We start from the raw sequence: 24,697 nt of genomic DNA, 5'->3' as shown, positions 1-24,697 counted from the left end.
AGAATAAAATTAGTGAGCTTTTATTTTTGTCAAAAAAGAACATGCAGTTGCACACCGTTTCTAACAATCAAGCTAAATAGCGAGAATGAATACACTCTGCAAAATCCCTCGCGAAGAAAAGAGCTCTTCAGCCATACAAGTCTTTCAGATCCATTTAACCACCTTAAAGCAGAAAGCCCACAGGCTCCATGTGGCCTGGGTCAGGGCTAGCTATTTGCTTAAGGCATACGCTGTGTTTACTGTGGAATAACTCCGCTGGCACGGTGTCTTACCTTCTGGTGCCCTCTAGTGCCAACAGCTGAGCTGGCCTGGCAGCTCTGGCCCCCCACTGCCACCCCACCAGGCTGTGAGCTTCTAACCACCCTCTCCGCCTTTGTTAGGCATCACTCCGCTCACACCAAACCTGCTCTGCCAGTGGTCTCCCTATGCACATGTTTTAAGCAAAAGAAGAATATAAGCTTTAAAAGATTCCCCCCAAATCCCTGAGCAGACCCATTCCTGCCCCCCTCAAATTAGAAGGCCACGACTCACCAGAAGGCAAAAAGAGAAGGAAAGGGATGAAAGTCATGGGGGAATCTCAAACTCCTTCCTGGTGCATCATGCAGAAGGGTGGCAAATAGGTTATAGCTACACACCAGAGATGTGTTGATGTCTTGCATCCAAGGTCAGGCCACCATGTGAGATCAAAACAAAAAGAAACAACAAAAACCACAACCAATATAATATCTCTCATTCTCTCAACATTTCACAGGCTTTTGGGTCTGATTCAGAAGCCCTGTGCAAGAAGGACTGATGGTAAGTGTGACTCACTACATTTGCCCCAGTCCTTTTCAGAGGGACATTTCAGCCTAATCTCTTCCAACTGAGAAATACTAAAATGAGTCTTCTTTGTCTTCTTACATGCCACCCACACTACTTTAGGACTTCAGCAATACGGTGGCTTTGCTCAAAGAAGGACAGTTCATCACCTGAAATAAGCATGCATAGGCAAACTGAGGTCCACCATATTCTGCCCTTTGTGGTGACAGCTCATTTTCTGCTCTCCTGAATGCGGCAGCTGGTGATTTTAGCTACATCCACATCATAGGAAGCAAGACCCATCTTCTGTCACTCTTCCCCACACGCAGCCACCCATATACAAGTCAAGAACCCCACTGCAAAGGCTCACTGCCCATTTCATAAGGGTTACATTTCCCCATGAAACTTAAAGCATATGACCGTTACTCTTATTACCCCACAACATGTCCCAGAGCACAGAATGGTATTACATCACACATATCTGCCCACATTTCTGCACAGCCCTTTGAGGATCACAAAGCAAAAGTCCCCATCTGAGGTGGGACTTGCAGTCATCAGGGCAGAGCCTTTGGCAGGGCTGTGAGACATGCAGTCATTAGCAGGAGACAGGCAGTCTCAGAGCTGTGATCATTCAGGGTGATTTTTTTTTTTTTTTTTTTTTTTTTTTTAAAGAGTTTAGGATCCCTCCCAGCCAATAAAAAGCTCTCACAGAGACATCTTCCCCTGCAGGAAGCAGGGCGGTCACTGCTCACGTTGGCAGGCTCCTCTTCTGATGCAGTGGAGATGGCAGCAAACTTCACCCGCAGCTTCACCACTCTTTGCTGTTTAGTGCTCTGGGGCTTCACCTGCACTTGTGATGGTAAGAGTGGGAAATCATTTGTTTTCCTTGTGCTTCAGGTCCTGTGAGCTTGGCTTTTTCTCTGTCTGCTGCCCTTCAACTGCAGCTGAAACTCTACCTGCTTAAAAGACCTTCTCTCTCTGTAGCAAGCCACATTATCCAGGAACATCATCTAACAGTGTCAAAGTCAACTTATGGTTTTAACTTATTTGTCACTGTTTAAATTCTGCATGACCTTCGTTACTAAATCTAAAGACTGGGAAACAATTTGTCTGGTAAGTACAGATGGGCATTTGAGATGGTACCATTTAGATGACTTCAGTGTCACATTATTCCCTATCACTTCCTTTGCTGAGCAAAGAAACACTCTTGATGGCAGCTAGCCTTAAATCTTTGGAATGAAAGCAGCAGACAGGAACATTTTCTCTCTGAAGGTTTTAGCTCTACTACAGCATTACTTCGGTTCCTACATGCAGAAACTATGAATGCACTCAGGCCTTTGGTTAGCCAGCAGCTTTTTGTTTCGTCTGTGGTTTCCTCTGGGGGTTGCAGAGGCATGCAGGAACTCTGCTGCGTCTTACATGTAAAGATAAAACCCAGCCTCGCTCCTAGTAATGGGGGAAGAGGTTCTGAAAGTACCTTGTGGAGGGGAAAGAAAAGAATATCTGTTGCAAGAAATTCCCTATTTGCTATCCTGCAGGCTGGGAAGGAACATCCATAGGATTGTTCTCATACTGCAGGAACAGGACCTCCAAGTTATTTCTCAATGCGGAAAACACAGGAGAGATCCTTTGATAAAACACTTGGCTCACGTCTGCAAGAACAGCCCTCTCTTGTTTAACAACAGGCAGTTGCCTGCTAACTCAGAGCAAGAAAAGTCTACCCTATAGAAGTAGGAGGAGGGAAGCTAGATTTCTCCACATTCAAACCCAGAAGTACAATGAGGTCTATAAAACAAGTGCTCTGACCCAAAGCTTCTCCCCACAGGGCAGTAGTAGTTGTTTCCCACCCTATGAGACCACATCCTCAGAGAGCTTTACAGCATGGCCAAGCCACACAGTGCCTCTCCCCCCACCCAGGCTGGGACTCCTGTCAGAAAAGTTTGTAGTAAGGAGAACTACAGGTGCCTCACACCAGAGTGTTTCAGGATTTTGTAAAAAATAAACTGGTGCAAATTATTCTGAACGGCAAAACTTATTTCAGACCACCGTGTGCAGAATTTTATACTCACTTTACCCCAGTGTGAATCATACTCAATAGAAAATCACCTTGGGTGAAGGAGGTAAGATGCTCAGTACCCCTTAGTGAAAGCTGGAGCAAAAATACAGCAGCCTATCATCTGCCTGTGACACATGCTGCAAGTCCTACCAGCCTGCTACATGCCTAGACCACACTAGGTCCAAGTCTGGACACTGGTTTGAGTAACACAATTCAGTGTTTCCTTCCCATACATGCAGTGCGACTTCAGCTGCCCCCACCCTGCCATCCCACACCTAACAGGGATGTCACTATGACTCAAGAAGTGCTGAGAGCTATTAAGCCACAGAGAAATTGTGCTAATACTTAAAAAAAATGATATTATTTCCTCCATCTACAAGGGATACCATGTGTTGTCAACAACCCCACCATTGCCACATCTGCCTTTCCAACTGACGTATATGTAAATTCATACATAAATTCAAACAAGGTCCTGGAGAGTAGCCAGAAGAACCCAAGCTAGAGAGCTCCTCTCAACTGGACAGCTTGTCTCAGTGGCTAGCTCAGAAGGCTCAAGAAACAGCAGGATCCAATAAGCTATTTAATAGGTATTGCTGGTGCAAAAAAGAGCACTGCATCTCTGAGGAAGAGGAGAGCCATGTGGACAAAGCCCAGATCAAGGTCCTGCTCTGCTCCAAGCCTCTTTCTGGTCTTTGTGTAGGTCTGTACAGCTGCTCCCCCTGGCAATGCCTGTTGGCTCCACCATCTTAGCCCTACAGCAAACTCCATTTGGGACAAAACAGATGCTTTGAAAAGATCTTACCCACAAGCTGAGCAGAGGACAAGATGCCCTGCCTGAGAAATATCTCCAGAACTAGGCTGCAAGGTCTATGAGCCTCTATGACTCCTGTACTGGTGGTGGCATGCAATGCTCTGTGTTGCTGGCGGTGGGGTTTTTTGTTTCATTTGTTTTCAAGCAGAGGGGGTCACTGGATTGGCTCTGTTCTACTGTGGAGAAAGTTAAATTATGTTTCTCAGTAGAAACTGGCTTACATGCACAGGTTATGCTCTGTGGCACAGCTGTTATTGACATCTAGCTGTGAAAAAAAGCTGGAGGTGACAAACAGCTTGAGCTTTGCAGAAAATTAGTACAAGCTTTGAGTGCAAGTTTGCGTGCACATTGCTTGCTGCCTACACACACAGGCAACTCCAAGGGCCACTCCTGGAGTGGCAGGTCTTTTCCTTGGCAGCAGCACAACAACCTGTACAGGCTGAGGATTCTTCCCCTTGTATTTCAGGAACTGAAAGATATCATAATCTGTATTTCCCTAAAACAAAAACAAGAACATCAAAACTATTGGGAGGTGAAGGGGAAGTATGCTTATGTCTTGGCATGCCAACAAAGCAGTACAGTTCTGCCAGTCAGTGTTTGATATTTTACCAAAATTACAGTATACTCTGAGCAACATGCTCTAGATTATAGATAGATTCAAACCCAGCCTTGCTTTGAGATAGGTGTTGGGCCAGAAACTTCCTAAGTGCTTACAACAGCCAGGCTTCCTTCAGGCAGTCTCAGCTCTGCAACCATTTCATGGGTTGCTTTGCTATTTCAAACATCTAAAGGAAAATCACTTTTTAATGGAGATGACCAGTCTTCCCAAAGCACATCTAGAGGTAGGCAACCTTGCCTGCAGCACAGAGGTTGGAACTAGATGATCTTTGAGGTCCTTTCTGACCCAAGCCACTCTGTGATGATTCTATGAAGTGCATGGGACAAGTAAGAAGGCTTAGGATTGGTTCAGAGTCCTGAATAACCACCCACTATTTCAGCCACTGCATATGTTCTATGATTGCATTTTGTGTTTTTCCAGCTACATACATACCACCACCTCATTCAACCGTGAATCCTGGCTTCCCAGTACCAATGAACACCAACAATCCTGGCGTTCGCAAGGCAGCTCGCTTTGGGGTTTACCAATACAACAACAGTTCCAACGACCTATTTCTGTTTAAAGAACGGCAAATAAACAAAGCTATGGTACAGGTAAGAAGAGAACGCATTTCTGGTGGTCCTCCACCATCTATCGACCCTTGCTACAGAGCACCTGAGACACAGGAGCCTTGATCCTCCTCAGGACTGCTCTACAGTGCCCTAACATAAGCAGCACAAGTCCCTCTATCCCACTTAACTGTTCTACATGAGGCACTCCCACCCATCCCCATAAAACACATCTACAACACCACACACAACTGACAGATGTAGTGCTTGTTCCCTAGCCAGAATTTCATTTCAGCATCCCTTCCCCTGAGCCTGCTTTAAAGGAGGAAACCATTTTCTCTAGATCGTCAGAGGTCTGAAATACATGCTCCACGTGGAAATCGGCCGCACAGTGTGTGAGAAGAGAGGGCACTCCAACCTGGACAACTGTCACTTCCAGAGGAAGAAAAATCTGCAACAGGTATGTACTACTTCCTCAGGGAGGTACCCAGGAATCACAGGTGATCCTTGGCTGTCTCTAGCTGTGTTGTCACCTTCAAACCAGCTCTGTTATGTTCCCATAGACGTACAAGCCTCCTCTGTGCAGAGCCAGCTACAGTGAGGCAGGTTTCTACCTCCTGAATACAGGAGGTATACAATATCCTGACTAGAAGGAGCTGAACCAGGTGCTACATATAGAGTAGATGCTACATATAGAGATTTCCTGGGAGGAGAAAACCCTTACAGGGCCTTTCTCACTAATATGTGGGCACTTGACAAACAGTGTTTTCCCTAGGCTGGGGCAGAGCACAGAAGGATGCATTCTCTCTTCCCACACCTTGGCCCACAGTGCTGGGAACACCAAGCCAACAGCTGAACTTTATCATCCATTCTCTATCTGCAGATGCTGAAATGCTATTTTGAGGTCTGGATGACACCTTGGTTGCATAAAGCAGATGTTCCTGTTTCTCTCTGTCACTGACCCAACTTTCGTCATGATTTTGTCATGATTTTCAGAGGATCTACCACCCACGAGATTTTTCTTGTCTGGACTTTGGGGCCAAAACTGAGGTGGGGAACACCTGCACAGAATCACCACAAAACCTCCCTCTCAAAGCTTGCTGGTTCCCCCCCACACCTCTAAGGAAGAAGATGCTCAAGATCTGAGTGACAAAGAAAAGACTTGCCTTGACTGAATGTATCGCTATCCAGCTGTGTATCTCTTTTGCTAAAACTAAACAGCATATGAGCACATGTTGTCATTTGTTCACCAGAGAGCAATTCATCTTTTTGGCTGAGATTTCCAAGCAGTGCAAACAGGCCCAGGAAGGTCTGTTAGACCGCTTTGTTCTGTGATGAATCTTTGTACAACTACAGTATAAAAAGCCTAAACCACAGCACACGCAATTTCAACACTGTGGAAAGCTTTACAGTGAGACAGTATGCATGGGGATACACACACACGCACACATAACACAGTCTTAAGGGGCTGCAGTGCCAGATAAAACCTTAGATACATTTGCCAGGAATGCATAAGGTAGAATTTTTCTTGCCTCAAGACATGAGTGCGGATAAGCCTGTCTTAAGACACAACCACAACCCAGAAACAGCACAGTCTAAATAGAGTTTCTATTTTAAACAAAAGCTCTACTCCAAGAGGGCAGCACTGCAAATGCTACGAAACATAAACACAATCATTTCCCAAAGCATATTTTTGCTGAGGTTAAACAACGTAGTTTCATTTAGGTTAGTATTCAATATTCAGTTTCTGGTTGACTTACATTCAAGTTTAGCAGAACGATGGTCCTGTCTACATGTGTGCCTACCTCTCTTTAAGCCTTCTCTCTTCATGCAGATTATCGCTTACGCTGTACTAAGGCTGTAACCATTAACTTGAAATGACAATAAAGCCTGAGCCCACTGAACCCATGTTTCATTCATACCCTTACAAATGGTTAGGGCCCAGACTTAAGCTATAAGGAACACTTCTTTTTTCTCCCACAAACACACTTCCTTCTGAGAGCTGTTGCTTTTCTACTGCTCTACTATAGCTCCTATTAGCAATGACACCTCTCTTTTAGCCTTATATAATGTCCATTTTGTCAAGAACAGCCATTGACAGGCTCTAGGCCAAGGTACAGAAATCCCTACATCTGACGGATCTGTTAACAGCATAGCAGAGGTCTCCGCTTGCTCAGAAGAAACCTCTGGGAGTTCCATGGTTGGATGTGGTGCTACATTAATCCACCACACAAGCCTCCATTGATAGCCTGATGCCAAAGACAGTAAAGAGATCTAACCACATTTGTCCTCGTGGTCCACAAAGCAGAAGAAAAACCAAGCCACAGCAAAGTTTTTAGAGGAAAGAAGAGCCAAGAGAAGTTGCTGTCTGAAACTCAAAGGGGTTACAATGGTTTCAGTTCTTCCATTTCAGCTGGGTGCTCCATATAGCAGCAATGGTCAGGGTTTCCAGCCAAGCTGTAGCTCCAGACAGGCAAGACAAACATTTCTTCCTCCGACCAACAGGACAGCTTGATGCTCAGAAACATCAGCCTTTCCACATGCAGGTGGCACACAATCAGCATAGGTCTGTGTAAATATTCAAGCCAGCACAAAACAGTAAGCACAAAACAGAATGATCTCCCGTGAATGATCTTGCAAGCTCCTGGCAAACAGGTCACATCTTCATATTACCACTGAATTAATTGCCCATGTGTTAAAAGTAAGAGTTAAGCCAGACATCTGGCATCACACAGGTCAACAAACCCAGCATGCTCAGGCTGCTGTCTTAAGGAAAACACAGCAAGATTTTTCAGACATTTCTATCCAAATAGGCTTATCTGGAAGCAAAGTACAGCTACACATAAAACTACAGGCAGCATTTTCTGCAACAAAGCTGAGCTCATTGCAACCAACTCAGACAAAAAGCTTCTGGGAAAGACAAATCAGCTTTAAAATTTACAGCTGCAGCAAAGTATCAATTGTATCATCACAGTAAGCAAGGTATGCTGGAGTAGGATAATCCATCATCTCCAGACAAATAAGAGTTACCTTGAGCACCAATGAAAAGAGCAGAGCAGAAGTCAGATGAGCTCTTAGTACATTCTTGAGCACTTTGCCAGGGAAAGATTTCAGCAACTAAGCAGCCTTGAGTCAAGAGGACACTACTAGCACTGACCTAAAGAACTGCAGCTAAGTACCACTGAATCACAATACCACACAGCAGTCAGGCTGATGTCTCTGCCCAACACACATCATTGTTGAGATTCACACCAAGGTTAACTTGTTCACCAGTTCACTCCAAGGAGCTCACACCTTTGCAGAACTTGCTGAGACTCTGACCTACTCCAGGCCACAAAAGGCAACTGAAAACATAAATATAGCCAGTAAAACTTAGGCCCTAAGAAGAGAGGGGAAGAGCCTGTCAATCCGCCCCCTGGAGAAAAAGGAACAATCCCAGCAGCAGCATTAAGAGCTCCAAGGACAGCCAAAGCTAGTGCTTCAGAGGAATCTGTTCCTGTCTGTTGGTGGCTGGGGTGTCACGCATACAATTGCACAGAGCCAAGACAAAGTTCAGCTGGCAGCAGCTCTATAAGCAGAGATGGCTTTCTGCTGGCTGGAGGAAGCTGCTTGCGTTTACGTCACTTGATCACTTACTGCTAAATTTTTCTGTCCCTATCTCAAACAAAGCAGCAAAACAAGCTGCAGTCCCACATGACTTTTCTCTTACTGCACTAGTTTTTCTAAGCAAACTAAATGAGAAAGTCCATACATCAGCATCAAAAGATCTCTGCTGTGATCATTGAGCAGACAGTCCCAGAGGTTCAGGAGATCACCACACCATATGCAAAGGTTACTGCCACAAAGCAGACTCAGAATTAAAGGAGGGCCAAGGCTTTGCAATTAATTTTATAAACTGTTCACACTGAGATGTGTAAGTGCCAGGGGTACATACACATTATCTTCCAGCAGTTCTGCTGTAGGAGATGTTTGCTCCAGAATAGGGACATGGCAGTTACCCAGGATATAGAACCTTAAATAGTTTCAGCAAAATTTCTTGACATTCTCACCCTGCAGAAACACCTGATCCATCGGCAATGCCAGACAAAGCAACAAAAACCTATCTTTAAAATGCACAACTGTGGTGTACTTAAGCTAAGCTCCTTTTCCTTAAGCAGTTCTACTGTACAGCTTTATGCTAAAGCCCTTCAGGAGACTAGGCACCATTTTCCCATTCCACATCCCATCAATGTGGAGACACTTGGGTGAAATGCAGGTAGCAACCTCAGGATCCTCCAGGAGTTGTGCAGATATAGAATCATAGAATGGCCTAGGTCAAAATGGACCTCAAAGATCATCTTGTTTCAACTCCCCTGCCATAGGCAGGGTCGCCAACCTCTAGACCAGGCTGCCCAAGGCCACATCCAGCCTGGGTGAGATAGGATCTGTGGCTTTCTTAAAAGTGCAGAACTTTCTCCTGACACCCAAAATCTTGTCCTAACAAGACCTTTGGACACTACTCTTGCTTCTAGAGAAGTGCAAGTCTCAGTGTTGCAAAGGTGTCACGTTCCTGCAGTGATATAATCAAGTACACCATCAACTCACACTTACGTGACAGCAAAATGAGCTTGTAAAAGCAGCCTTCTTATTAACACCAAGGGGAGTTTAGGCCTGTTGTTACACAGGCGTTTTATTGCTACTGCATCACACTGAGATGGTTGCATCTAAGGAAATACCAGCAACTAAAAGCATCTGAGCTTCTGTGGAAGTGTTGTTTTTAAGCACCGCTCATGCTGAAGCGAGGAAAAAGCTGTGTGTCAGTCAAGCTGTTTCACCTGAGCTCTGCAGCTACAGATCACCCTACTTCTGCTCATCAAGGATGGACTGCCAAGATACTGCACCGCACCAGGAACGGGACCTGGTACTACTTGTGCTCAGGAAAGGCATTCCTTTGGGTCTTCAGAGACTTTGGGTTCCTTTGGAGGACTATGCAAATAGTTTTGCTATGCAAATCCTGTGTTTAGGATGTTCAAGAAATATGTACTGTTCATATGAGCCTGCTGAACTTGCAGAGTTCAGAGAGAACTAAAAAGACTGAAGAACCTTCTAGTGAGACCACAGTACTAAATCCTTAGCAGTGGAGGTGAAAGAAGAGAAAGGATAAATGCAAGAAGAATGTCTTGTGAGGCAATCTGTGTCTTAATCCTCTTGAGAATCAGCAGCACAGCCTATTTTCTTTTCCACTTAACAGCTTCAGGAATACAGCCTCAGAAGAGAACTAATCACACAGAAGCTATTACATTTGGCATGCCTAAACATCTGAGGTCTACTTCCCTATGAAAGACAGCATTCAATTATTCAGTAAGATACTTTTGGAAATGAAACACTAGAGGTAGCTGTACTACTACAGGCAAAGCTGTGCTTGATTCAAGGCTACTGAAACACCAGTTGAAACAAGGCCTACAGAGAACTTGCTTTTGTACCCTGTCACATCAAGTTCTGTTTTCAAATCCCATGAAAAACAGCCACAAGGGCTGGCGGAGCAATACTAGCCAGATGCTGCTTAGTCAGCCAGCCCTTTTGCCAGCAAAATGTGTTGCAAGAACGTCCCATTCTCAACCCTTCTCCAGAGTTCCTGTAGTGCAAGTCTGGCAGGAAGGTCAAGCTTCTCAGCCTTTGAAACTTATCACAGAATCACTCAGTCCCTGCCCACAAATAATTAAGATAGGGCTCTGCTGGACCAAAGGTCAGAACCTGCAGCAAGTTGTCTACCAGGCTTCTTTCTCCTCTCACTGATCTTCCTCCCAGATCCAGTCACCACTGAAACAAGTAAAAAGGCTTGTGAGCACAGGCACAGCAGAGCCTGATCCAGCAACCACCAGCTACTTCCACAGGGTTGCTGCAGTCTGATAGTAGTGCAGTATACAGTGACAGAGCACTGACAGTAAAAATACACTTTCTGTGCTTGTCTTTATTACTGCAGGGAAATGCAAACGATAGACAGTGAAAGCAGATGGCGTTTTCAACATCATCTTCCCTTTCTCCAGTGTTTTTCATTATATAATAAAGCAAATCATGGTTATTTCCTTTTCAGAGGTGAGAAAATTGAGCAACAGAGTAAGTCAGTGTTTGACTATCACCCAGTGGTAGAAAGAGGCAGTAGAGAGCAAGCAGTAATCTTCAGTCCCAGAGCAGGAATCCCTACTAAATCTCACTAAATCACACTGCTGAAATAAACTCCCCTAAGATCCTATCCAAGGTGGAAAAAAATTCTTATTGAAAATGTAAGCAGAATGGACTTTCCTTTGCAGTAGTTTGCAGAAAAGCATTTTGTGGATTCACCAGAGTACCTTTCAATGCAGGAAGCGCCCATGAACAACTACCATATTCCAACATTTTCCACCAAAGCCTTCTTCATCCACTATTACTAGGTGCTGCAGGGGCTCTTTCAGTCCACATCCACCCTCAGACACACAGACCCTTCCCAAAACCTTCACCTGTTTGCCATAATACACATGCTGAAGAGGATTCCTGCAGCTGGCCTTCTTCCCTCCCATGCCCCTCAGGAATGGCCACCTACACAGTGAACAGGAAACTTACAGGACCTGATGAACATGGAGGTAACATTCTAAATGATCCAGCTTAAACCCCCTGGAACCAGTCTTTGGTAACTTAGAAAAAACTTTCATCCAACTACAAACAAACAAAAAAAACCACACAAGAATCCATAGATAATGATCAAATCAAATCTGCATGTTGATTAGCTGTTAACCGTAGTTTCCAATGTTGATTACATAGGCTACAATTGAAAAAACCCAAGTGGAATAATTAGGTTTCTAGGCATGTTCCAGATGTCGCTGCCTATACCACAGCACGATTGTATGCAAGTGAGAACATGCACTGTAATCACTCCTAAACAGTTGGCTTTGAAGTATAAACACATGCAAGATATCCTCTTCAGTCCAGATCATACATGTTTAAATTCCATACATTGTAAACCCTTCAATGGTAAGATAAACATACAGTTGCGTTATGGGTGACAGATGTTGCCTGTTTAAGAAAACTCCAGGGTTGGGTTTGGAAATGCAGTGGATTTTGCTTGAGCAAATAATCACACAAAGAAGCCTCACCGTATTCCTCAGACATTAGTATTATGCATGCCAACTCCAAAGCAAGGGCAGTGAAACCAAGGACAGATACAGCAAGCTGTACATTTTCCTGTGGCAACAGAGCAGTGCTAAGTGCACTTATTAACAGGCTGTCTTCACTTTCCCTCCTCAGTCACACACTGCTTCAATCACATGCTTCCTTCATACCTCTAGAGTATTTCAGGACTGTGACACTTTATCATGGATGGATGGTTAAACATGCTGAAGATTAAGTCTGCAAATAAACGGGGACTGGAAGGAGCCCAGGTAAAGATATCCATTGTGCTCATATGCCACGCTAACAGAAGGTACTGTCACTCCAGTGGGATCATGAAAGCTTCTTCTGTAGGATCCTGTCTCACTAAGTTCAACAACGAGGCTACGCTTGGGCACGAGCTTTGTCACAGTTTCCTGGCTCAGTATCTAGAAGACAAAAAAAAAAAAAGGAAAACTATCAAAAGACTCTGTTGTACACAATTGGAAGTCAGATATACAATCAAAAAACGTTCCACACCCCTCAACTGAACCAGCTAAGAACAAAAGCACACATTTTGAGTAAACAGTATTACACAGGCTTAAAATGTGACAGCTCAAAAAAAATTTTTTAAAGATCAGCCATCAGAAATGCACTCTGACACTGGGCTGAACAAATGTCCTCACAGGAGGCAGCAGCTTCTTCTGGCACAGCTGATGCTAAGCTGCAGACATGCTCTGCCACCCATAGCACTGCTCTGTTAAGGCGTCTGCACTACACCAGCAAAGACAGCACAGCGCAGATGAGAGTTCGTTTAGCTGAACTGTCACTGCTATCCTAAATGCTGCCAGTTGATTTTAATTAGTTTTTTTTAGGAAAGCATTTTCAAGTCTTCATATTGTGTAAAGAGAACTATTCCATTTACTCAGTATCAGATATCCTTCACAAAATATGTTATTATTGCTATTTCTTTAATCAAAAGGGAGTGCATACTGAGTTAGAACAAAGTGCCAGCCAGCAGTATATGAAGCATACACATCTCCTAGGATGCCTAGGGAAGCCACTAGAATAGAGGAAATTTTTTAAAACCTCTCCAAACACTTGGCAATAAGTCCTTCAGGCACTTCAGGTATAGAGGTGGAGTCTTCTTTCATACATCCAAATACAGATCCTGTATTGCTGCATGGCTAGGGCAGAGAGAACTCCTCTTTCTTTCTTCTGAGATCAACATGGAAGGCAATTCAAAGAGATGTCTGTTTGCTACTTATTGAAACTAACATTTGCTTTTCTACGCATGAATCACACAAACTGCTCCACATGAAGACAACCACAACAGTTTTAAACAGCACTATTTTTTATTTTAATCTTCCTGTGAATAGGAAGAAATAGAACAAACCAACTTTTTAGTCACTTCCATTCCCATACTAAAGGTCATTCTTTTTTTCTTACCTTAAATATCATCCTTTTAATCCATGGTTTTTCAGACAAAAAATCGAACGCAGAAAATCCAGGATTGGGACGGACACCTGGCACAGCTACCCAATATCCACCAGAGCTGCTTAATCTGATATTATCTGGAAGACCAGGCATATTCTCAACAAACATATCTGCTCCACCTTTCATCAGCCCAGACACATAATACCTGAAAGTTATAAATAACAGGATTATAATATCTTAAATCAAGCAGTCTAATTAATGAAGTATAAACAGGAATTGACTTAAAAATAATTTTTCCTTAGCTTGGCATAGGGAAATAAAGCATAGGCATTCTTCTTTGTCAGAAAAAGTCAGCTTACCCTACTGTGCCCAAGGAGCACAGTAGGAAAAATTATGCAGCGTAGATATCTCCAATGGAAAGTCTTCTTTGATGTTGTTAATCTAGGATTTCTTTTGTCATTCAGCTCAGCCAGTTAATTTTTAAGTGGATGGAGTCAATAGTTCCAGTGAAGTCACACTCACCTTCTGATTCTGGCCATGGTTGTTTCCAACACCAGGACAAAGTCTTCTGCAGGAGAGAGCTGAACACCATTGGGAAACCTCAGTCCCACCATTAAGACTTTCACTTCTTTTGTTACTGTGTCATATTCAAGCAGGCTAAAAAGAGAGTATTATACATGTTTGTAAAGACAAATACTCACCCACTGTGATTTCATTTCTCACTTTTCACCTCCTTGCTCATGTATTTCACCTAAGTTAAAGTGGATAAATAACAAGGAAGCACTTGCTTATGAAGTCAGGAGAAATACAACTGCCAATCTCAAGAGGTCTATCCATTAAAGATTTAGTTAGAACATCATGCTAACACCCTCTCTTTTAAAAAGCACATTCCATTTGAGTCTTCTCAAAGGAGAAGAAAAAAAAAGCAATCTCATTTACTTTGCTGCAGGTCTCATCAGCATCATCCACATCTTCTTCCACCCTCTCGTGGGCAGTGCAGTGCTTGCACAGATGGCTTATAACAACAAAAACTTGGAGACCAAGAAAGTGTCCAAGTCCATTCCTACAGGTGAGCTTAAAGTAAGCTAAATGCCTTGGGGAAGGGATACTTGCCGCCCATCATCTGTGCCTTCCATAAGCAGGAATAAGTAGTCTTTTCTTTGCCATTTGCTACTGGAGTCTGTGAAGTAGATTTTCCTGCCATCTCGGGTCACAGTAAGGTCATTCAGAAACGACAACTTCTGACCTTCAATTAGCGTTTTGGTTGACACAAGCACTTTCGTTTCACCTGGTCAGAAAAAAGACACACATATAAGGCCAGCTTTTATATGTCCTGCCTGGGCAGCAAGTTCAATACTAACAGAAAATCAGCAAGCACTTCACATTTTTTCCATTCCATTAAGTAAGAAGGTTTTGGATTGCAATGGAATAACTCAACACAATGTAAGTGACAAGGAGAAAACACTCTTCAGAAAAGCTGAAACGGAAGACGTTTCCTTCTGATAGGCACCAGACTTGCCACATTTCTCAATTCTGAATTGGTTTAATTCACATTAAACCAAGCATGAATGCAGGTCCCAGCGTTGTAGAGTTCAAGCAAACCAATTACCACTCTCTTTCCCCGTCAATCCGTAGGATTGAAGAGTACTTTTTAAACATGAAAGCACTGGCAGGTTCACTGAACTGCTCTGGGACAGTTGGCACATCACCAGGTAAATTATTATGGCCAAGCCTCTAACACAACTGATGAAAATCTGTTGTAGTCATATTTGGGCCGGGGGTTTGTTTTTCTTCTTTGTTTTGGCATGACTGAACTAATGTGGCAGCTGTCTACCATCAGTAAGGGAGACTTTGATTACACTCTCCCAAAGCCACACAGTCTAAATCCTTCCAATATGGCATTTGTCCAAGCCTCCTTCCCCCTACCCACAGCCAATTTGGAAACAAACTGTAAAGAAAGTGAACCCTTCAAGAAAACAAACCATAGATTGCTGATGACACAGCTCTTGAAACTGAGATCTGGCTCAGGGACATACAATGAAGGACACAAAGCAGCAGTGCCTGTCTCAGCAGGAACAAGCCATTTGATCTTCAGCCACACCAAGCTACGCCTTTCTTCCCCTTCTATAGATTGGGGTTACAGAGGAGAGGTCTTCACTACCACATTGTGAGATTAAGGCAGAAATAAAGGAATACTAAACACAGCAAAAAGCTTATGTAACTGCAAGATAATTTTTCTACCTTTATGAAAATTAACAGCTGCACAGAGCTCATGAGTCCCAAGGCATCTATTTTGACAGTTGAAAACACAGCTTACCAGAAGATAAGCAACTGTTAACACTGATTTAGACAGACACAGAGAAGAAGTGATTGCTACAAGAAAAAGTTCTTGCATGGCATGTTTCATCCAGACAGCTCCAAACTGCTTTAAAGAAAAGACAGGCGTTGCCTACAGTGTCGGGCAAAACTCCAAATGAAGAGCAGATTTCTCAGTAGAAGAGAACTGCTGAATAGAGAAGTCATACCTGTGCCTGGATTAACTTCATAGAGTCCATAGTAAGCATCTGCCACAAAAAGGGTGTTATTTGGTCCCGCTCTGATACCAAGTGGTCGTCCACAAGTTGGCTCATCTTCAGGAGTTCCTTAGGAAAAATGTTTTAAATGGTTTTCCAAATACAAATAAACACAGGGCATTCACGCTTGCTGCATGAGATTGAACTACAGTTTAACAAGACATTAGTGCCAGTGCCATTCATGAAAGAAACAGTTTTTACTTGTCTGAGTGGGAGTGATACAGATAGCTCCATGTTATGACCAGTCTAGAGATAAACTTAGCTAGTAAATAGCCTGGCAACTGATAGCAGTTGCCCCAACTAGGGCTGAATGTCAGAAAATTGGATTTAAATGAAGACTTTTTTCCTATGAAGGATCAGTCTTACTGTAAGTTTATTTTCATAATAAAGGGTACACACTCCTTGGAAGTATCTCTAATTGGAAAAAGCTAATGTCCTGATGAAAGAATAGTTTTCTTATGACTACAGACTTGTACATTAAGAACACCATAAACATGAAACATTTGCGTCCACTTGAATCCTAAGGAACTGTGACATTTAGAACATCTCTAATTTGAGACATTATCAAGACAGCCTGCTGGGGAAAGCAGCCCTTTTATCACCATTTCTCCACAGCCTGAGAAGGAACATGACTCTAGGGTCCTCTCTACCTCTTTGGCCCCAAAGTAGCAGGAAGCACAACTTTGCCACCTTTCACAAGAATATGTTGCATGCGGTGCAAGTCCAACAGAAAAGGTGATTTGCCATATCCACTCTCCCCCACATTCATGCCTGAACAAAAGCTCAAAGTCCAGCTGTGTATCAGCTGGCAGCAAACTGTTTGCTGTCAGTGCCAAGGCTTCTCTACTTGTTAGGCAGCCGAAACAGATCAGAGCTGGTCTTGTGAACAGCCTTTTAAAATGCCTAAAATGCTGAGCACGTTAGTGAGAGCTACGTAACAACGGCCTACAATCTCTGCTTAACCAGTGACAAAATAAGGGTGCAGACATCAATAACTGGTAAATACTAATAAACAATGCACTATCAGCTGTACTCACTCACTTCCAGAAAACTCATTAAGTGAAGCAAATGAGCAGCTGGAAAAGATGTGTGGAATTCAACAAGAAATAACTGCTACCACAATCCTCTAGTGCACTTAACGAGGAAGGGAAATTGGTACAACAAATGCAAGGTAAAATTCTATAGAGCAGACATTTATTTACAAAATCTCCAAAGAAGTTGATTTTACCTATTCACACATTATCTCAGAGTTCATCCACTAACACTTGCTTAGAGGTCTTCAGTTTCTACAGGGTGGCCCTTCACCCCACAGTCTTGCTGACTTCACCTTCACATAAACATGTCAGGTTGCTGACCTTTTCTTGTTTTCTTTTTTTGGGTATATGCTATTTCTGGATGGGCCAACAGGAAAAGGAACATTCTTTGTGACACATGCAACCTCATGTTCCCGGGGTTAAGATGCAGGATCTTCTACAGGTCATCCATGCTGCAAGACTTATCAGAATGCAGACCTTGTAATGGTGGCATAAAAGAAACTAAATTCCCAAATTCTACTGCTAGGAGCAGTGTCCTTTGTTATCAGTAGCACCCATTCCCACTCTTTTAGCTCTTTGCTCTGCTGTTCCTTCCAGTGCTTGTAGAATTATTTCCACTCATATGTCATTCATACACGTACTAATATTTCTGTTACAGATGTCCACAGGGGAAGATATGCACTCGTGTGTGAAATCCAGACAGAACACCAAGTTCATCCATGCAAGTTCCTGTTTTTGGGTACAAAATGCTCAGAAGGATGTCACTTACCACAAGGACCATGGCCAATTCTGGCTACTGTCTGTACTTCCCCATCTTCAATTTTGAGAATCTTTCCATCAGCTGTCCCAGTAAATAGCACATCTGCAAAAGTAACTGGTGTGATTAACTTGATCACAAAGCTGAATATAAACAACACAAACTTCGCCATACATGCACATTAAGCAGCAAATGAATGATGATTGGACTAGCAGAGCCCATTGGTAGGACTCTTCTATCTTCAATTTATCTGAAACCCTACGTTTGCTAGTTATACTTTTCAAAGGGCATAACAAAACTTCCTCCTGGTCACATCATTCATTTCACCCATAGCTCAGCTGTCACAAACGGGAAGATTTCCTAGAGAATTTCTGTTGATTCTGACCAAAATAGGTAACAGAAAAGTGTGGCTTCAAGAAGTCACTTCAGCATGACATTAACAGAGACAGGCAACAAAACTGTAATCTGAAGAAGGAATTTAGAATGCTTTGTTGCTGTGGATTTATATATATATATTTAATACTCTAATAATCCGTGAGAAGATTTAGCAGGAAGAAAATAAAGGATACAACTGCTAAACACCTTTTCTCAATGCTTACCTCCAATACTGACGATGGATTCTGGCCCAACCAGTTGATTCTCCCATAGTCGCTCAGCTTTCTGTAACTTGTTATTGGGCTCCAGCACACCCGTCAGGAGGGGTGGTTCTTTCAGGCTGCAAAAACAGAATACAGAACTCATGAACCTTTGCACAAATGTGCAAACATTCTTGAGCAGTAAGTTGGATCCACCTTTTCCTAGTTTGCCAACTTCTGAAAGCTGACCTACACTTCATATATAATGTATTTCTAAAGAGACACACAGCTGGCAAGCTGCAAGAGTAACTCTTGTTCATCAAAGATCAAAATTTTCTTGTTTTGCTCATCTGAAAAGAGACTGATCATGTATTCTTAAATTGTATCTCTAAGTCAGCTTTAAGCCCAGCAACACATTCCATGTCCATCTTCCTTACAGAAAGGCAAAGGATTCAGCACCACGACACAGCAGAATCATAGGCCTGGATTGAAAAGAACTACAATGCTCATCTAATTTCAACCCCCTGCTATGTGCAGGGTCACCAACCACCAGACCAGGCTGCCCAGAGCATCCAGCCTGGCCTTGGATGCATCCAGGGATGGGGCATCCACAGTCTTCTTGGGCAACCTGTTGCAGTGTGTGATAGAATTACTCTTTTCTTACTCAGCTGAAGTAGCTGTTTTTACCAAACCATTTTTCCTGGAAAGACAGATACTTATTACAAAACAAAAAGACTTATAACAACACTGTATAACAATACACTAAGATCTGACTCCATATGACATCTTCAATAAGGGAAATAAATAACTTTTTATTATTAACTGACATACTACTAGTGACAGAAGACATTCCAGCATTCAACATGCATATCTTCATACCATAATGAAAAATATATTCTTGTTCATAATTTGAATGCATTCCCATAGAGAAAGAGCAACTGAAAGGATTAAGTTGCACCTAAAGGGAATTGCACTGAAATCTAAAAACTATAAAATAGGGTCCAATTTTGCAAGCCCTTATTCACATAATAGCCTTATTTAAGTCAACTGGATTTCTAGTCAAGTACAGAAATATGGAGAAAGGTACTAGTAAGATGTCTACACAGCTTCAAATCAAATACCACACTCCAGAGCACTGTGCTCCAAATTCAGCCCCAACTGTGCTAATAAATGCAAATATGTTCCAGCCACACTCTTAAGTTCTTAAAAACACAAACACCAACCACTACAGTCTCCATGATTTCAAGTCATTAATGAAGCTGCATTCTTGCTCAAGGTGGTAAGCTCATTAGTTGGTCAGTCACAGGAGCACACTAAAGCTCCCAGGGCAAAGCTCTGGAAGAATTTTTAAATTTAAATAACTCCTTATATGACCACAAGCAAATGCCTTCCATCCACAGAATCTCTAAAGACATGGTTTGAGTCCAAAATTTGCCACGGTACACAGGATCTAGGACTTCCCCAGGACCAGCAACATTGCAACCACATTGTTCCTACAGTGAAAGTTGTGGAAATTTCTATGTATTTAGCAACTAGGGGTAAAAAAAGTTAGCTGGACCTGCAAACTGTAAAAGCTACGAGAACTGAAGAGAACAGGCACACAATACAAATAATGTAAGGAGAGAGAGATGCACACTTTATCTGTTTGTTACAGATAGCAAACTTTCTAATTTGAAGGTCCTGTCCACAGCAGAGCTGCTTTCACAGTGCTAAGACAAGATAGTTTTTCACCCTTTTTTTCCAAGTGCTAGAGAGTTTCAGATTAAGATAACAGCAGATAAGGAACTCACTCACTTGCCAAGAACTTTGGACTGTTATGTTTTCAAGTAGAAAATCCTCCCCAGGATCAATATCTTGCAATACAGACTCATAGAGAAAGAATTTGGAATAAATCAGCTGCAGATGTTTCACATGAAATTTCAGGTGTCACCTGCCTTCGCCCTGCCCTCTTAACTCTCCTTATTTCCTGTGGTTTACCAGAGTAATATGAATGCAAATTTTACACGTTCTTCCACTGAAGTCATTGCTCCAAAAAGCACCCATCTACTTCAGCTGTTTCAGAACACTTCAGAAACACCACACAGAATTATCATCCTTCCTATTGTACAGGCCTAAACCACACCTTAATTAGCTTTTTAGCTTCTCTTCAAGAATTTAAAGCAACACAAGTCATTGATCTGGGCAAGAATGGTTGTCCTAGTCTGGCAAAAGGGACTTAAAGTAAGAGATGTAAGCATGCAGAATAGTGTTACAGAACAGTATTCTGGATGAGAAACAGACCAGAACAACATAATAGGAAAAGCTCTGCAGACAAATCCTACTAGGTTCCAGAATTGAGTTGCAGTGTATTTCAGGGAATACTTTGTTAAACTCAACACAGCAGAAAGTATTTTATTAAGATTTGCAAGCAAGCGGCTTAGGTCTAATAGCTTTTTGGCAAGATTTGTAAGTACTACCCTGCCACATCAACAGTTTCTTTAAACCCTAGAGATGTTCACAACGCTGTTCTTCCTTCTCATTGCAGAATTATCAAGTTGAACCTAAATCTTCAGCAGAGTTAGCATTTTCACTTACTTCAAAATGCCAGAAGCACCAAATCACCTGACTACACTAGCACAGTTTCACACACAATGCAGCTCTCGTGCAGCTGGCTCACTGTTACATCCCATATTTGATATTAATTCAGACAGTTCAAGACACAAATCAAGTAAATGCATTTACTTCACAAGATGTGCATTTAAATATAACATGGCCATATGGTTCAGTTGGTACAAAGCACTGAATCAACACAGTCAGGTTATCCATTCAGTTCACATCTTCATATGAATAGTGTCTCTCATCAGAAATGGGTACAGCTTGGGTTCAACTGTCCTGCTTGTCCCCTGGTGAAAATATAGTTCATGTCTCCCTGAAGGCAGGAGCATTCAGTGAGCAAGCACAAGCTCTACTGACAGTTTGGACAGCAGAAAAAAGAAAAAAAAAAGACATTTTTGAGGTTAATGATCAAAGGAAGTAATTCAGCTCCTTCACTGATCAGTGCTGACACTGCAAAGGTACCTCAGATTGGGTTTGCAAAGCAAGCCCTGGCAATGGGTTACAGTGCAATCAATCCCCATTTTCCTAATACAGCGGGAATCGCTTTACACAGTTGCCTCATTCATCAAAAAGTAGTACAACACATAGCAAAAGTCACAGTTCCATGTATCTACTTTAAAACAAAGCAACAACATACCTTATAGGCTGGGGGTCTATAGGACAATCCAGTAGAACAGTTGCTCCAAGCAGGGGCACAGCCAGAGACGCAGCCAAAGTCAAGAAGGTAACACGGAACACCTTGCTGCTGTAAGCACTGTCAGAAACACACAAGAAATAGGATTAACATGTGATGCTATTTTAGCATGTAATAATTAAGGAAATCCACAAACCTTAACAGCCCATTTCCTATACCAAAGGACGCAGATATACTTTTACTCAATCACCTTCTCAAATACTCTTAATGGCTAATATAAAACAAAGGGGTATGTATGCAGTCTCTGCACAATGGCACCACATGAGGCTATGAGCAGCATCACGTACAGGTTTCATGCAAGTTATAGTTGACCAAAACCCAACACTTTGTTCTTTTAAATTGAATTAATATTTTGGCAGCAGTTTCCTTCCCAGCTCTAAGTTAAACCTCCACCTTCCAGAATTTTTCAAGAAGCAGAAATCAGGCATGTACTAATAAAAGTCCCAGCAACTAATACAACGAATACAAGATTAGAGGAGATTAATTGAATGCTTTCTTCACGTAGTGAAGACTGGGTTGAAACTTAAGCCCCAGCATGCAGATGCAATTAAGCACCTCCTACTAATCCAGCAAAACACACAACAAACAGCAAAACCTGAACAAACAACAACATATTTTCTTCTCAACAAGCTGATAAACCTCAATCAAGCACTTACAGAGGAAAGCACAGAGCCACGTCCAACAAATCCCAGACCTGAAGCAGAAAAGCAGTTCCCAACCCTTAGCTACTCCCAAATGCTCACTGACACAGTCAGCCAGACTCCACTCAGTATCAGTTACACAGAGGCAAATGGCACCTGGTTGCCCTGCATCAATCCTGGACCATTTCCACTGTGCTGTCCTTCACCAGCCTGACATCCAAACAACAGGACAGAGAATTGCTGCCCAAACCACAAACAGCAAAACTGGGGAGCTAACAGCAAGTACACGCAGTGCTGCTATCTGCCTCGAGGTAACCTTTGGGATTATCTGCTGGGTAAGGAAGGACACAGCCAGGCCTGAATCTGGTCACTGCCTGCACCAACAACAAACTGATGCTAAAATATTCATTGCCCATCACAGCTCCTTCCAGACAGCACTCCCCTTTGGGCTCATCAGCAATGTTACAGCAATAAGCCTATCTCCAAGATGACGTAATCAGATCACGAAGCTGCTTCAAATAAGCTTGCTCATCTACATTGACCGACCTCTTTGCAATCCCCAGGGGCCAGACTGCCCTTGTGACGAACCACCAGATCTCAGCACTGTCTGCTGGAACAGCAGATGTCTTGAGAAAGCAACATCCCACTCTTTTTCCCCTTGCCCTTGGAGTGGAGAGAGTGACAGAGACATGAGGTGGTCTCTAAGTCTACACAAAGACTTCAGCTGCCTGCCTCGCCGTTCCACAGTCCTTCAGAAAACGATGGCTCAATACTTTAAAAATTGAAAGTGCTGTCAGCAATCACAGAAGCACCTTTGTGACAGATGAGAATAGCTCACACAAAAGGAACCTGATAAAGGTGGATGAGAACTCATCTGCCAAGCCAACTTAATTAAAGCTCCTGAAAGCATTATTAGGTAAAGGTCATATTTCTGAGCCTTAAACAAATTTGCAATGTACTGATAATAAAGGAAGCAGGCAGGAAGAATGAGGCAACATGCAAACCCCCGCTCCAAGCCTGCAAACTGCTAGACCTACTTTAGATACTGCTGAAATAATAGAAATTAAATAAAAGCAAATGCACATCAACAAAATCAAACAATTCCCAAACTTCTAGTTATAAAAACACCAATTTAGTTGTCACTGAGAACTAAAACAAGATGCTGTCACACAGCTCTTGGAGAGAGGCTGACAAGAAGACACTAGAGGTCAGCACAGCCAGCAGTGTGGGCTGCCTCCTCCTCTCAGCATAGGAACGGCAGGAGAGGCAGCAGGGAGGGCAGCCGTCAGCAAGAGTTTCTGCACGGCTCCCATCTGGAACACGGGCATCCTTCAGAAGTACTTCCACTGCTTCATGCAGGACAGTCTCGAGAGACTGGGATCTGTGAATATTCTGGATCGTTTACAGAGTCCTAGAAACACAACTGATGTGAGAAAAATTAGCAAGAGAGGTAGATGCTGGAAAGAGCAATTTAAAGGTGCCGATAGTCTCCCTTGTTAACGGGGGCTATGAGTACAGTAATAAGCACCTCTTGCACCCTGGAGACACAAAGGAGCAGAGAGGAAAATCTGAGGGGCACTCAAATGGGAAAAGACATCAGCGATGGTGAACCAAAGCAGTGCCAGCCAAGAGTGGTTTAGGTTAGAAGGGACCTTGAAGATCGAGCTTTGGTGGAAGGCAAAGCAAACGCTGCTTTCTTATTGCTGCTACCGCCTGCAGTTACAGAGAAGCCAGTTTTGAATTGAATCGGTACACAGGGAGTTGTAAAGGAGATCGTCCTTAACCAAACCTCAAACCAATGAAGTGTTTATAAGGCACACAGAGGTGTGCGGTCACCTCTCTGAACCACTGCCAGCTCCAAACAAACTAACAGCATTACACAACAGCCAGTCACACCCACAGCAGATCCGCGCAAGCCACAACGGGATAAGCGGCACTGCTCCAAGAGCTGCGTTTAAACAGCCCCAATACGTAAACAGATAGATGGTGAGACAGACCAACAAACCCCACCACCGGGCACACACGGGGCCGCCCGAGCGCCGTCCGAGCAGCACCGAGCGCCCAGCGGCACCCCGGGTGGACGGCGACGCCTTACGGCACGCGGCCCGCAGCCCCGCGCCGGACGGGCCTCCCACCTGCCCTCCTTGGCCTCCTGCGCCGGGCCGTCCTCGGTGATGACCTGCGGGCGGAGCGGCCGGCGTTGCCGCAGCCCCTCGGCCTCATTCATCCTCCGTAGCTCCGGCCCCGACCTCCGGCCTCCGTCCGCCCCCCGCCCCGCCCTGCGGCCGCGCCTGCGCGCTGCGTCGCGCTTTCTCGGCGGGCCTCCGGCGGTGCGCTGAAAGCTGCAGAGCGGGGTTTTGCTCGGCCCCGCCGTGTCCGGCCTCCAGACGGCCGCTGAACCGCCGCGGTCCCGTCCTCAGGAGCGGAGCTCGGTGCATCCCCGCTGCCGCTCCGGGAA

General features: G+C 43.6%; 2 protein-coding genes across 2 annotated transcripts; one reads left to right on the top strand and one right to left on the bottom strand.

Moving 5' to 3' along the window:
- On the top strand, positions 1-6,736 carry CST7 (cystatin F). The gene is made up of 4 exons (XM_048936710.1): positions 1-1,657; positions 4,705-4,877; positions 5,176-5,292; positions 5,716-6,736. Exons 1-4 carry the CDS (start codon positions 1,582-1,584, stop codon positions 5,791-5,793), a joined length of 444 nt encoding a protein of 147 aa, XP_048792667.1. The 5' UTR covers positions 1-1,581; the 3' UTR covers positions 5,794-6,736.
- A 4,807-nt stretch (positions 6,737-11,543) lies between these two features.
- Positions 11,544-24,537, bottom strand: LOC125689494 (adipocyte plasma membrane associated protein). Its single transcript, XM_048936701.1, has 9 exons — positions 24,375-24,537; positions 21,542-21,658; positions 18,334-18,449; positions 17,747-17,839; positions 15,896-16,012; positions 14,484-14,658; positions 13,893-14,027; positions 13,383-13,575; positions 11,544-12,382 (listed from the first exon to the last, which is right to left on the bottom strand). The coding sequence occupies exons 1-9, from the start codon at positions 24,464-24,466 to the stop codon at positions 12,173-12,175; spliced, it is 1,248 nt and encodes a 415-aa protein (XP_048792658.1). The 5' UTR covers positions 24,467-24,537; the 3' UTR covers positions 11,544-12,172.
- Between the last annotated feature and the right edge of the window lie 160 nt (positions 24,538-24,697).

This window comes from Lagopus muta, chromosome 2 (genome assembly GCF_023343835.1).
Source record: "Lagopus muta isolate bLagMut1 chromosome 2, bLagMut1 primary, whole genome shotgun sequence".
NCBI classification, from domain to species: domain Eukaryota; kingdom Metazoa; phylum Chordata; class Aves; order Galliformes; family Phasianidae; genus Lagopus; species Lagopus muta.
This window is presented reverse-complemented; position numbering and strand designations above follow the sequence as displayed.

Bases quoted from the DNA above. Each gene is read 5' to 3' on its own strand.
- CST7 (XM_048936710.1), top strand. From the start codon at position 1,582: ATGGCAGCAAACTTCACCCGCAGCTTCACCACTCTTTGCTGTTTAGTG. The intron at 1,658-4,704 runs GTAAGAGTGGGA...GTGTTTTTCCAG, and splicing joins CTTCACCTGCACTTGTGATG to CTACATACATACCACCACCT. The intron at 5,293-5,715 runs GTATGTACTACT...CTCTATCTGCAG, and splicing joins GGAAGAAAAATCTGCAACAG to ATGCTGAAATGCTATTTTGA.
- LOC125689494 (XM_048936701.1), bottom strand. From the start codon at position 24,466: ATGAATGAGGCCGAGGGGCTGCGGCAACGCCGGCCGCTCCGCCCGCAG. The intron at 16,013-17,746 runs GTAAGTGACATC...ATTTTTCCTAAG, and splicing joins AATTGGCCATGGTCCTTGTG to GAACTCCTGAAGATGAGCCA. The intron at 14,028-14,483 runs GCAAGTATCCCT...CTCTCTTTTTAG, and splicing joins GAAGGCACAGATGATGGGCG to CCTGCTTGAATATGACACAG.